This window comes from Megalobrama amblycephala, linkage group LG15 (genome assembly GCF_018812025.1).
Source record: "Megalobrama amblycephala isolate DHTTF-2021 linkage group LG15, ASM1881202v1, whole genome shotgun sequence".
Lineage (NCBI taxonomy): Eukaryota > Metazoa > Chordata > Actinopteri > Cypriniformes > Xenocyprididae > Megalobrama > Megalobrama amblycephala.
In genome coordinates, this window is record NC_063058.1 from 26796629 (window position 1) to 26811079 (window position 14451).

General features: G+C 37.3%; 1 protein-coding gene across 1 annotated transcript; it reads right to left on the reverse strand.

The window, feature by feature from the left end:
- Window positions 1–11074: 11074 nt before the first annotated feature.
- On the reverse strand, window positions 11075–13692 carry LOC125247027. Its single transcript, XM_048158193.1, has 2 exons — window positions 12692–13692; window positions 11075–12336 (listed from the first exon to the last, which is right to left on the reverse strand). The coding sequence occupies exons 1-2, from the start codon at window positions 13245–13247 to the stop codon at window positions 11075–11077; spliced, it is 1818 nt and encodes a 605-aa protein (XP_048014150.1). The 5' UTR covers window positions 13248–13692.
- Window positions 13693–14451: the final 759 nt, after the last annotated feature.

Sequence of the window (14451 nt, forward strand, 5' to 3'; positions counted from 1 at the left end):
ATGATTAAAATTATGCGCAATACCTGCAATCCTGCGCTGTAACTGAAACGAGTGACAAAAGGAGGAGCGGGTGTGTGTCGAACAGTGTTGCCAGATTGGAAATGTCCAATTATCGTACCAGAAGCTCAAAATTATTGTATTTGGAACAAAATTATCGTACACGCCTTTTTTATAGGTAAATGAACTAAATTAATAACTATTGATTTTTTTTACAATGGAAAGAATCAATACTGAACTAACTTAAGCTGGACAATCACACTATTTTATCTGCTGTACAGCCAATGTTCCCTCTATCTCTGTAAAGCTATACTTTGACACAATCTGCATTGTAAAAAGAGCTGTATACTGCCGTCCAAAGGTAAAGCGCAGTAACTACACATTTGATCAAAAATGAGTTATGGCTTGAAATGGGCTTTGTAACATCTGTTCTGTCTTGTGACAAAGTATCCCGGTTCAAAATTGTCCCGTTTCTGAGAAACGAGGGTGTCAAAATTGCAGTAACTACAAAATTGAAGCTAATACCAAGGCAAACCGCAGTAAATGATGTTACTGCGTTCTAGCTTTGTTTTCCCGGCTTTGACAGCTGCGGCATGATGGTTAAACTCGCGTTAAAACGCAAATATCCAAAGACGAGAAAGGAAGATAGCAAAATATTAACTCCTAGCCAAGCAAATGACAGCTTTATAATCAATTAACATTAACTTGCTAGCTGCTAGCAAATTAGACCGATATTTTAGCCTACCTGCGCTGCTCCATTGATGGCTATTATACATTCAACGTAATCAGGGGCGGACTGGCCATCGGGAGTACCGAGAGTTTTCCCGGTTGGCCGCTGGACAATGTGGGCCGGCCCGTTGTGATGTAAATATATGTGAAGAATGAATTACAGTCAATTTACGTAGTCTGTATCCTCCGTCAACCCAGACGAATCGTTCGCGCGGGCGCGGCCGACCCACTTCAGCCAAAAAAACTTAGTGTGCTCAGTTTCTCTAGCGTTGTCTGTCTGTCTGTCTACTGTCCACAGAAACTGAGCAGCGTGGCACTTTTACTGTTTGATTAAAAAATAAATAAATAAACGACGGACATTCATTTACAAGCATGCACTTCTGACCTTTTCATATTTTTCATATTTTAATGACGTTATTCGTCACACAATGGACACAGAAACATTAACGTTGTTTCAGCATGCCAGATAAGAGTGAATGTTTGTGTATCTGTTATTAGGATTTCTTCAGTAATTTCACAATCATTTGAAAATTATTCATAAAACTCGAAATATCATTCACAAACTTATACTAAACATGGCATAACTAAACATATTTAAGTAGCCTATGTCCCGTGTTAGGAAAGTGTCTAAAATATATAATTTTCTAATTAGTTCACATGCATTATTTTACACGCTGGTGATCAAGTTTGAAATAATACTTCTTTAATGTCTTTGAAAGAGGAAGGCAGAATTTATTTGATCAAAAATAGTCAAATAGCTGTTTTCTATGTGGATTTATTGTAAAATGTTATTTATTCCTCTGATTAAAGCTGAAATTTCAGCATCATTACTCCAGTCCTCAGAGCAATTTTAACATTCACAACATGCAAACATCAAAAAATAAAATATTAAAGTTATTAAAAACAATCAACGTGTAGTAAGAAACACAACAATAAAGTTGGATGAACACATTTAGATTGTAGATGCTGCACTTTGCTTTTGCAATGGTGTTTTAGTTGTTTAAGGTCATCCAAAGGCAGAGTGCAGTATCTACATTTTGGAGGTCAAAGGTCACATCAGTGGTCATGGTTTTTATCTATAAAAAATTTCTTCCTAAGAAGGCATTACATGAATGCATTACCACTAATCTACCTACAACGTGTTTGACTGGCTGGTGTAAAAACTTTAAAGGCATTTTTCTCAGTTTCAGTGTTTGCGTAGTTACTGCACTTTGCCTTTGTAGGGCAGCATAAATAAAGGTGACATGACACATCAAACGTACAGAATACAGCTATTTACTTGAGCTCGTGAGAGAGTCATTCTCCATGATGACTGGCCGAGAAGACGTAACATGAGATGAGATGGAAGACGTGCCTAACAAAGTTCACATTCTCCTTACAATCACAACGTAGTGGATCCACCTGGGATCCACACAGCTAGATCAATGAACCGATTATAACTACCATCATTTGAAGTGTCACAAAATACTGAAATTATCGTACATTATGGGATTTTTTTCATTATTGATCGTACAGAGGTCAAAATTATCGTACAAATACGACAATTATCGTACGTCTGGCAAAACTGGTGTCGAAATCACTGTTGGGGAGGTGAGAGAATGTGAACACGCCGCTGGTAAAATATCAGGGTTTTCATTGGTCCGTTTACGATCGGATAACTTTATTGGCTACCTATATGCTGGTCGAAGCAGAGCCATATGGTTTCAATATTAATTCAAATTGTTGGCATACTCAGTAACGGAATGTGTTAGCTTTATTTGTACTTAAGTGCAAGTAGAATTATAGATTAAAAAATGTTCTCAAAAAAGTACAAAAACATGAAAAAAATACTTAGTGAAGTTCCTAAACGTAATTTAGGGAGGAGCAAGTCCATCTAATCTTCCAATCAACAGCCAGAGTACCCTCCACATCCCTCCACCTCCCCAAACTCCATCTTCATTTCAGGTACCAACATTGTGTTTTTACTCTGAGTGTACACAAATAAAAGAAGACATTCTATAGTTTCAATTGATATATTACTTATGTCTCTATGACAAGAAATGACTTAGTATTTTAAGTCTGTTTTGCTGCAATGTGAAAAGAATCCTGCAAAACGCGTCGGCGCGTTTTCAGACCTCAGGGAGTTAATTAGATAAGCAGAGCCATATGGTTTCAATATTCAAATTGTTGGCGTACTCAGTAATGGAATGTGATTTTACAAGTAGCGAAGTAAATTACTTAGCTTTAATTGTACTGTTGATATGAGCCACACCCTGCTTCAATAGGAAATGCAACTTTTCTGTGCTACTTGTACATCTTCAGCTTATAAAGAATAATGATGACAACACAACTTTGACTTGAAGATAAACAGAAGTAAGCTGTTTATGAGGTACAGCTATCATAAAGAGATACCTTGGAGGAAGAAACATGTTCAATGATATGTTTGTGTGTAAACAAGTGAAAAGAAGTTAGCTGTTCATGAAGTATGGCTGTTATGAGAGATATATGGATAACTTGTTTATGGGTAAATAGTGAAACAATTGGAAGAGATAACTTCTATATAAAAACAAACTGTTGATAGATTGGAAAGTAATGTGTGGAAAAAGAAAAAGAAACCCCAACAACAGATGTTTTTATTAAAGAATGACAGACAAGTGACATTTTTGTGTGAGAATGATATTTGTTTTTGTACGAGAATGATATTTTTGTATGAGAATGGTATATTTGTACGAGAATGATACTTATTTTTGTACGAGAATGATATTTGTTTTTGTATGAGAATGGTATATTTGTACGAGAATGGTATATTTGTACGAGAATGATATTTATTTTTGTGCAAGAAAGATATTTGTTTTTGTACGAGAATGATGTCTTTGTACGAGATTGATATTTGTGTATAAGAACAGAGGTATTTGATCAGGTCAATAGAAAGGATGTGATCACATCAAAAGAATGTAGAAAGAAAAAGAGCCCAATAGCATATATATTAACCACTGAAGAATGACAGACAACTGGTATTGTAACGTCTTTATTAAAGTATGTATTAACCACTGAAGAATGACAGACAACTGGTATTGTAATGCCTTTATTAAAGCATGTATTAACTACTAAAGAATGAAAGACAACTGGTATTGTAACGTCTTTATTAAAGCATGTATTAACCACTGAAGAATGACAGACAACTGGTATTGTAATGCCTTTATTAAAGCATGTATTAATCACTTATGAAAGAATACAAAACAACTGGAAATGCATTTGTTAGTAACATGTTAGTAGATTAGAAAGGAAATAACATGTATTAGAAAGAAAGGCAGTCTTACTGTTGAAGGATGTCTTGATCAGAAGAGCAGGACGCACCAGAGGAGAAGAGACCAGAACAAAGAGACGAGGCCTCTATATATAGACTCGGATGAGGGGAATTCCCAAGAAGATGACATCAAGTGGTCAGATATTCTATAAAAGGCTGGACCATGAAGAGAACAGGGGGGGCTGCTTCACACCTGAGGCTGTACCTCCGACACCAGAACCAGCTGATGATGCCTCCATCGCTGATATTGCCTTGACTGAAGAACTTCTCAATACTTATACTTTATTTAATTACTTGTATAGAATGTTAGTAGAATATATGTAATGCTAGTAATCCTAATGTAATAAATAAATGAACCTATAACTTTATAACTAAACTCGGCCTCATGTGGCATTAATTTAAGTCGTTGAGCCTGAACAGACCACGGAGAAGTCATCTGTCTGATTGTAAGTATTTTAAAATGCTTATAATTTAGGTCAGATTTGACTTTCTTACCTAACCTGAGAATAATAAAAATAAGGTAAAGGTGCTTAGAGACGCATCATAAAACAGTACTTAAGTACAAGTAGAATTATAGATTAAAAAATTTTCTCAAAAAAGTACAAAAACATGAAAAAAATACTTAGTGAAGTTCCTAAACGTAATTTAGGGAGGAGCAAGTCCATCTAATCTTCCAATTAACAGCCAGAGTATATAAGCAGCTGCTTACCTCTCTTCAGTCTCAGCTGTTTCAGCATCCCTTCACCTCCCCAAACTCCACCTTCATTTCAGGTACCTTGCCCTATGTAATCACATCCTATATTTATTCACTGGGGGGGGGGGGGGGGGGGTGTATCAGAGCTTGAGTTGAAGATGCTTCATTGAGCCCCTCCTCAGGGGACAGCAAGCCAAATTAGCTGTCCTAATACCCTAAAGATTATATGGGCAAACGATCTCATTAAATTACAGTAACGTGAGTAGTTGTAATTCTTTACTTCCACCTCTGCAAATACACGTAATTTGAATGCGTTCTTCCTGAACTTTGTAATATAAACAATGCAACCTGCATCTCCTTCTACTCTTATTTAGCCTACCTATTTGCCACCGTACCTTATATTTTATTCCGCTGTTTTAGTGTGCGTCCATTTTGGATAAAAACGGTGGAATAAAATATGGCTCCAATGATAGAAGTGGGCACAGGCACAGACAAAGAGCCAACATCAGGCAACATCGATGGAGGTGGAGCCGCAGTGGCTTGCGTCTGACGTGGAGCCCGGGTGCCAGAGGACTGAGGTAAAACTGGTGTGACTGAGGACCAAGGTGGAGCCAGAGGGATGAAGGAGTGGAGGGATGAAGCGTAATTGATGGTGGAGCCGACAGGTCAATGGATGGAGGCGGAACCAAGGGATCCTTTTGACTGGTTGGAGCAGGAGACCGAAAGGCTTGAGGCAAGTGGTGGCAAAAGAGGAGCCGTCTATAATAATCAAAAACAGTCTTTAATAATAAATTCGGAAATCTTGTAAGAGATTACCAGGAGTAAAGCATAAGTACCACATAATAAAAAGATGATACTGGACCAAGGAACAGAATGAAACTCAGGCTTAAATTCATAGGGAATGTAATCAAGGTGAACAGAAACAGGTGTGTGGAACTAATTAACAACTATGGAGACTAAATAGGGAACAGAACTCAGGAATAGCAAAACGGAACAGAATGAAACTAAACCAAAATACAACAAACACATTAGGTACTTGTGATGAAACTCTATTAGATTCTAAGAGAAATAAAGATAACATTGTCATTTTCACATTCCTTATCCTCAGCTCATTACCCATTGATGAGATTTTATAGAAATCATATGAAATAGATTAACTCAACTAACAATATATAAATCTAAAGGTGAGAACTAGAAGCTATAAGGTCGTGTCTAGGACAGCTTAGAGGTTTGGCAGACACGCACATTCTATTGTCAGTTTGTAGTCAACAAAATAGTTGCTAACATCAGTCACTGAACATTTAACATTTTAAATGACATTAAAAACCGGCTGGACCAGATCAACTGTGATTAGGTTACACACCACACCTAATGCTGGATTTTTTCCCTTTTGTTTGTGAGAACTTTAACCTTCTGGAGTCTGAGGCTGATTTGGGGCTTGGAGAAGTTTTGACATGCCCTGACATTTGTGCTTTTTTCAGTTGTTCATAAACATATAAATGACAAACGTGTCATTACACTGTATTCAGCACAAACTAGGCTACAATAATATGTGAGGAACATGTATGTACATATTTGTATTTTTGAAGGAATAATGTTTATGCGTGGTTATTGAAAAAACAAAAAACTTAAGTCACTGAAATAAGGCCAAAAAAAGTATATTAAATCTGTGTTCACAAGACTTTTGGGTTTTGAAGGTTGTAGACTAGAGTTTTTGCTTCAGAATTATGTAAAAATGATGCTGCCTACTCCTTCATATAAAACAATATATTGATTTAGTTTTTGTAAGACACTTTTTGTCAAGAAACACAGTATGCGTGGAGGCGTGAATCTGCATGAATAATGGGCCATTTACACCTGAGAAGACAAAAGAATCACATAATAATGACCTGAAATGACTTGCACATTAATGAGGCCTTTCAGTCAGGTAGGCTGTGAAAAAAACCCTCTGTAATAATGTCTCAGCTCATCATAAACAGCAATACTGTGAAATATTATTACAATTTAAAATAATGGTATTCTATTATATTCTTTAAAATATAATGTATTTCTGTGATGCAAAGTGTCTGAACAATTATGTTACCTCTATGGCATTTCATATAGGCTTTTAGCTTAAAAGCATGCACATTTGGAGAAATATTGATGGATTCTTATATATTTATGTCAATTTTCTATACTGAGAAGTAATATTTATTGTCATCACTATGAGTGCTGGATACTGTGTTTTCAATTCATACTCGCAGCCGGAGGGCGCTCTCTGTACACCTTTAGTCCACAAATTATTCTAAAGAAGAAGAGGACATTTCAGGAATGGTGTTTTCAATTCATACTTGCAGCCGGAGGGCGCTCTCTGTACACCTTTAGGCCACAAATTCATATAAAGAAGAAAAGGAACTAGGAACTAACGGCACGTCTTCTAGAGATCGCTAACCATTGCTTTAACATCCAAATAAACACTTTTCAAGACAATAAATACATGATTGAGACGATGAATGCATGTATTGCCTCTGAATTTGTGTCTGAATAGCGCTGGCTCCGTGGGCGTGGCTGCATTAGCGGATAATGAGCTGAATCACAGACTTCTGACATGGCTCTCTTTTCATACAGATTACATAAACACAGAATGTTTGTTTTCGATTTGACTTGCACGATTTAAAACCTGACATTTCAACGTTTCTTTAGACGTAAGTGTCATTTTTTTTGTCATTAGTATTCATAAGTTACAGTTCATTTTCTGAGAACTATCAGATTGGACTTCGTTCAGAGGGAGAGGAGAGATCACGCATCATGTTAGTTTTCTTTATTTTACAAAAAGCACAACATTGTGTTTTTACTCTGAGTGTACACAAATAAAAGAAGATATTCTATAGTTTCAATTGATATATTACTTATGTCTCTATGACAAGAAATGACAGAGTATTTTAAGTCTGTTTTGCTGCAATGTGAAAAAAATCCTGCAAAACGCGCCGGCGCGTTTTCAGACCTCAGGGAGTTAATTAGATAAGCAGAGCCATATGGTTTCAATATTCAAATTGTTGGCGTACTCAGTAACGGAATGTGATTTTACAAGTAGCAAAGTAAATTACTTAGCTTTAATTGTACTTAAGTACAAGTAGAATTATAGATTAAAAAATGTTCTCAAAACAGTACAAAAACATGAAAAAAATACTTAGTGAAGTTCCTAAACATAATTTAGGGAGGAGCAAGTCCATCTAATCTTCCAATCAACAGCCAGAGTATATAAGCAGCTGCTTACCTCTCTTCAGTCTCAGCTGTTTCAGCATCCCTCCACCTCCCCAAACTCCACCTTCATTTCAGGTACCTTGCCCTATGTAATCACATCCTATATTTATTCACTGGGGGGGGGGGGGGGGGGGTATCAGAGCTTCAGTTGAAGATGCTTCATCGAGCCCCTCCTCAGGGGACAGCAAGCCAAATTAGCTGTCCTAATACCCTAAAGATTATATGGGCAAACGATCTCGTTAAATTACAGTAACGTGAGTAGTTGTAATTCGTTACTTCCACCTCTGCAAATACACGTAATTTGAATGCGTTCTTCCTGAACTTTGTAATATAAACAATGCAACCTGCATCTCCTTCTACTCTTATTTAGCCTACCTATTTGCCACCGTACCTTATATTTTATTCCGCTGTTTTAGTGTGCGTCCATTTTGGATAAAAACGGTGGAATAAAATATGGCTCCAATGATAGAAGTGGGCACAGGCACAGACAAAGAGCCAACATCAGGCAACATCGATGGAGGTGGAGCCGCAGTGGCTTGCGTCTGACGTGGAGCCCGGGTGCCAGAGGACTGAGGTAAAACTGGTGTGACTGAGGACCAAGGTGGAGCCAGAGGGATGAAGCGTAATTGATGGTGGAGCCGACTGGTCAATGGATGGAGGCGGAGCCAAGGGATCCTTTTGACTGGTTGGAGCAGGAGACCGGAAGGCTTGAGGCAAGTGGTGGCAAAAGAGGAGCCGTCTATAATAATCAAAAACAGTCTTTAATAATAAATTCGGGAATCTTGTAAGAGATTACCAGGAGTAAAGCACAAGTACCACATAATAAAAAGACGATACTGGACCAAGGAACAGATTGAAACTCAGGCTTAAATTCATAGGGAATGTAATCAAGGTGAACAGAAACAGGTGTGTGGAACTAATTAACAACTATGGAGACTAAATAAGGAACAGAACTCAGGAATAGCAAAACGGAACAGAATGAAACTAAACCAAAATACAACAAACACATTACGTACTTATGATGAAACTCTATTAGATTCTAAGAGAAATAAAGATAACATTGTCATTTTCACATTCCTTATCCTCAGCTCATTACCCATTGATGAGATTTTATAGAAATCATATGAAATAGATTAACTCAACTAACAATATATAAATCTAAAGGTGAGAACTAGAAGCTATAATGTCGTGTCTAGGACAGCTTAGAGGTTTTGCAGACACGCACATTCTATTGTCAGTTTGTAGTAAACAAAATAGTTGCTAACATCAGTCACTGAACATTTAACATTTTAAATGACATTAAAAACCGGCTGGACCAGATCAACTGTGATTAGGTTACACACCACACCTAATGCTGGATTTTTTCCCTTTTGTTTGTGAAAACTTTAACCTTCTGGAGTCTGAGGCTGATTTGGGGCTTGGAGAAGTTTTGACATGCCCTGACATTTGTGTTTTTTTCAGTTGTTCATACACATATAAATGACAAACGTGTCATTACACTGTATTCAGCACAAACTAGCCTACAATAATATGTGAGGAACATGTATGTACATGTTTGTATTTTTGAAGGAATAATGTTTATGCGTGGTTATTGAAAAAACAAAAAACTTAAGTCACTGAAATAAGGCCAAAAAAAGTATATTAAATCTGTGTTCACAAGACTTTTGGGTATTGGAGGTTGTAGACCACAGTTTTTGCTTCAGAATTATGTAAAAATGATGCTGCCTACTCCTTCATATAAAGCAATATATTGATTTAGTTTTTGTAAGACACTTTTTGTCAAGAAACACAGTATGCGTGGAGGCGTGAATCTGCATGAATAATGGGCCATTTACACCTGAGAAGAAAAAAAAGAATCACATAATAATGACCTGAAATGACTTGCACATTAATGAGGCCTTTCAGTCAGGTAGGCTGTGAAAAAAACCCTCTGTAATAATGTCTCAGCTCATCATAAACAGCAATACTGTGAAATATTATTTAAAATTCTATTATATTCTATTATATTCTTTAAAATATAATGTATTTCTGTGATGCAAAGTGTCTGAACAATTATGTTACCTCTATGGCATTTCATATAGGCTTTTAGCTTAAGGCGAGACACTACAGGTAAATAGGGATTTTTTTTAAATGAGAAGTTATCACTGTGAAACTTCTCCAGTTTATTACTGGCATAAACATAAGAAAAAAATGTATTACAAGTTTTGTGTAAATATATGTTTTAATATGCAAATGAGGCCATATATACTTAAATATACGCTCATTTGCATACATTTCCAAAAACAAAATCTGGAAATTGGAAAGGTCCAGGTTTAAAATTCTTGGTTCTATTTGTTGACATATTAGATGAAAGGGCTTTTACAGAGGGGATTCTGGATATCTTATTTTGTGATGTAAATTAGAGAATACTGACAATAGCCTTAAAAAACCTATTTTCGCCATGTTTTTTTGAGTAAAAGGACCTATAACACAGGATAGGAATGATATATCAACAAATCCCTCTGTACAAGCCTTCAGAATATAGTTAAGTATAAGTCTGGAAAAGTTGGTGCTTATAGGTGCTACTGAAGTGGATATATCTGACTCTGAGTGTGAGAAAAATCTCATTTTGAGAAAACGGCCTTTAAAGTTTTATATTGTATAATTTCATACATTTCTGTTGAAACCCCCAACTAACAAACAAAATATATATTCAGTTTATTAATATCAGTATTATGTAATATCTAAAACACATGGAAATTGATAAATGAATAAATTATTAATAACAATAGCCTTAAGCTGAAGAGAACTACCTTAACAAACACACATAACAGTCACAAAAACTCATTTTGAGAAAACGGCCTTTAAAGTTTTATATTGTATAATTTCATACATTTCTATTGAAACCCCCAACCTACAAACAAAATATATATTCAGTTTATTAATATCAGTATTATATAATATTTAAAACACATGGAAATTGATAAATTAATAAATTATTAATAACAATAGTCTTAAGCTGAAGAGAACTACCTTAACAAACGCACATTAACAGTCACAAAAACTGCAAACAAACTGTGTCTGTTTGTTGTATGTCCATCTATAACTAAATTAATCTAATAAACAGCTCCCTGTCTGTTTACAGCCTAAATGTCCATGCCTGCACCATATGTAGGCCCCTCTTCGTTCTCCTGTCGGTGTCTTTTCACCTTTTTGGCTGAGCTTACGCTTAGGCGCCTGCGTTTCACACGGGTGGACTGAAAAATGTTCGCTTTTGAAAGTCTAACCATGTCAGTGTAACTGCATGTATTTACATTGATAACTGTACACTGAAGCCACAACTTATCCATGACAGAGGCACCTTCATTAAAAGTGGCAATAGCCATACTGGCTGCAGCCTCAACCCTGCTTTTCCCCACAAATACTGTTTTCGGACATCGGGCCCATATGACAGAGTTGAGGCACTCATTTGCATTTTGAGTGCCTCCATGCTGCATGCGCTGTAGCAGACTGTCACTGGACATTCGGTGATACACAGGGATAAGCTTCTTTCCCACTTCACGTGACAGAAAGTTTTTAGTGTGATGCTTGTGGGACTCTGGTGTTTCTCCATTCTCCTCTGCTCTCCTGTACCAACACCACAATGGACTGCACCTCGTATGTAATGGATTGTCATCACTAGACATGTTGTGAAGGAGACCTGCCCAGATCTCAGCTTTCATTTTATCTATGGAGCCCTGGTTATTAATAATAGCCCCCCTGTAAAAATGTTGCAAGGCTTTACATTTAGGGGCAGTCAGCTTGCCCAGACCCTTGCCCCCTAATTGACCTAATTTACTTAGTTTCCTAAGTGCTGTACCCATGCGCTTATGGGCATGATTTATGCACTCCAATTTCACAATTTCATGTCCAGGGTATGGGTTGAGGGCAACCACCTCCTTAAATGCAGCACTATCTCCATCTGACAGCATCTCAGTATATCGCACCTGGTGACGACTGACTGACCTGGCCCACATCCTCTTAGCTGCCTCCTGCTCCATTGCTTTACTTGAACCTGCAAAATTTTTAGCACAGTCAGTGTGTGCCTCCCTCCAGCTTTCAAATTCCTGGTCTGTTATTTTTCCTTCTCGCTTGGCACTATTCTTTAAGGCACATGCATGACAGTAGGAGGACAAGACCTCAAAGTCTATTACTAGACCTGTAAGGACGTCAATGCACACACCGATGCCATAATTTGAAGTGAAACCTCTTTTATGCCAGGTTCCATCAAAAGACACGCTGATGTTTATAACTGCATCTTCATCCTCCATCAGTAACCTTGCCACATCTGCATCAACCTCAGCATAAGCCTGCCTGATCTGCTCCCTGGCCCTGTGCAATGACCCCAAGCCTCTCTCAATTTCTGCAACTACAGTGAAACAAATACTGTATAAATAAATGTTGATTTAATCAGGTTTTATTCATAGTGCACATATAACTTAACTTATTTTGTAAAAGACAGTGGATTCTTATCTGATTATCTGATTATGATATGATTATGTTATGTGTGTGTGTGCGTTAAAGTAAATCTCTCCAACAAAATATACTGAATATCATAACATTTATTTGTTAATATTGTATGTATAAATATGTTTACATTTTTATGATATAATGTGCATTATGAGGGGAATAAATGTAATGCCACTCTCACTTCTGACACTATCACAAGACAAAAGCATTTGGACACTACACTGCTTGGTTTTCTGGCTCAACCTTTTTCATACCTGTCACTTTTCTGTTGTGTCTCTGATAAGTCTTAAGGTGAAGGGAAGGTATCCCCAACACCTTGCTGATTTTTTTGAGAGCTGCATACCCCATTCCTAATTCATGTGCTAAGAGCACCATCCGCACATTCACATCAAATGCAACGTCGTTCCTGGACTCGTCTTGCAGACGCGTAGATGTGTAAACACTTCTGCAGTACCTATCTCTCTCACACAGACTACACTCCAGCAACACACTGCTACAGAACCCATGATTCTGTGGAACGATGTTAATTTTCAGCCCTGATCCGGCACAGTTAGGACAACACAAACCACTAACTAATTCATTCAATCGTGCGACGTGAATTATGAGCCATTCCGGTGTGGCGCGGCTGTCATTCCCTTCAACAGACTCTCTCTTTCCCTTTCCAAATGAAAGCTTACGCGATGAGGCACTGGCTGATGGGGTTTCATCGTCTAATGTGTTGTTTACTTTCGTTTTACTAGCTCTTGCAAGTGACAGCTGTTGCCGTCTTTTCTGTGAAACTTTATGAGCTGATTTCGGTGTTGTCGGCATTTTCTCTCAGGTGCAGAATAAACAAGGAAGCGTGACGCCTGAGCATCAATCACGTAGTCGGAAATTCACATTGACCAATCAGATGTGGTTTTCGGCTGTAGATTCCCCGGAAAACTTTTGCGGTTGGTTATTTCTACAAAGGAAATGCCCATATTTGGATTAGACAGCGCTGTTAATGAGACTGAGAGCTTTACAATGATACCAGGCATGACATGTTTCTGTGAATGGAGACGGCACGGGAGCTCGCGTTAGAATGCTAACTTTTGGTGATTCCCGATAGAAATCTAAAGGCGCAAGTTGACAAAATATAATGAAATAATCACCTTAATGTGTAATGTTGACATATTTTTTATTTTGACATGAAAGCTTACATGTTAAGGGAGCAAACTGGCCCAAAATCTCAAAATTGACCACTGCATGAAAAAACGATGTTTTCACCTGCCGTGTCTCGCCTTAAAAGCATGCACATTTGGAGAAATATTGATGGATTCTTATATATTTATGTCAATTTTCTATACTGAGAAGTAATATTTATTGTCATCACTATGAGTGCTGGATACTGTGTTTTCAATTCATACTTGCAGCCGGAGGGCGCTCTCTGTACACCTTTAGTCCACAAATTATTCTAAAGAAGAAGAGGACATTTCAGGAATGGTGTTTTCAATTCATACTTGCAGCCGGAGGGCGCTCTCTGTACACCTTTAGGCCACAAATTCATATAAAGAAGAAAAGGAACTAGGAACTAACGGCATGTCTTCTAGAGATCGCTAACCATTGCTTTAACATCCAAATAAACACTTTTCAAGACAATAAATACATGATTGAGACGATGAATGCATGTATTGCCTCTGAATTTGCATCTGAATAGCGCTGGCTCCGTGGGCGTGGCCGCATTAGCGGATAATGAGCTGAATCACAGACTTCTGACATGGCTCTCTTTTCATACAGATTACATAAACACAGAATGTTTGTTTTCGATTTGACTTGCACGATTTAAAACCTGACATTTCAACGTTTCTTTAGACGTAAGTGTCATTTTTTTTGTCATTAGTATTCATAAGTTACAGTTAATTTTCTGAGAACTATCAGATTGGACTTCGTTCAGAGGGAGAGGAGAGATCACGCATCATGTTAGTTTTCTTTATTTTACAAAAAGCACAACATTGTGTTGAGTGTACACAAATAAAAGAAGACATTCTATAGT

Bases quoted from the DNA above. Each gene is read 5' to 3' on its own strand.
- LOC125247027 (XM_048158193.1), bottom strand. From the start codon at position 13,247: ATGCCGACAACACCGAAATCAGCTCATAAAGTTTCACAGAAAAGACGG. The intron at 12,337-12,691 runs GTATGAAAAAGG...GTTTCACTGTAG, and splicing joins ACACAACAGAAAAGTGACAG to TTGCAGAAATTGAGAGAGGC.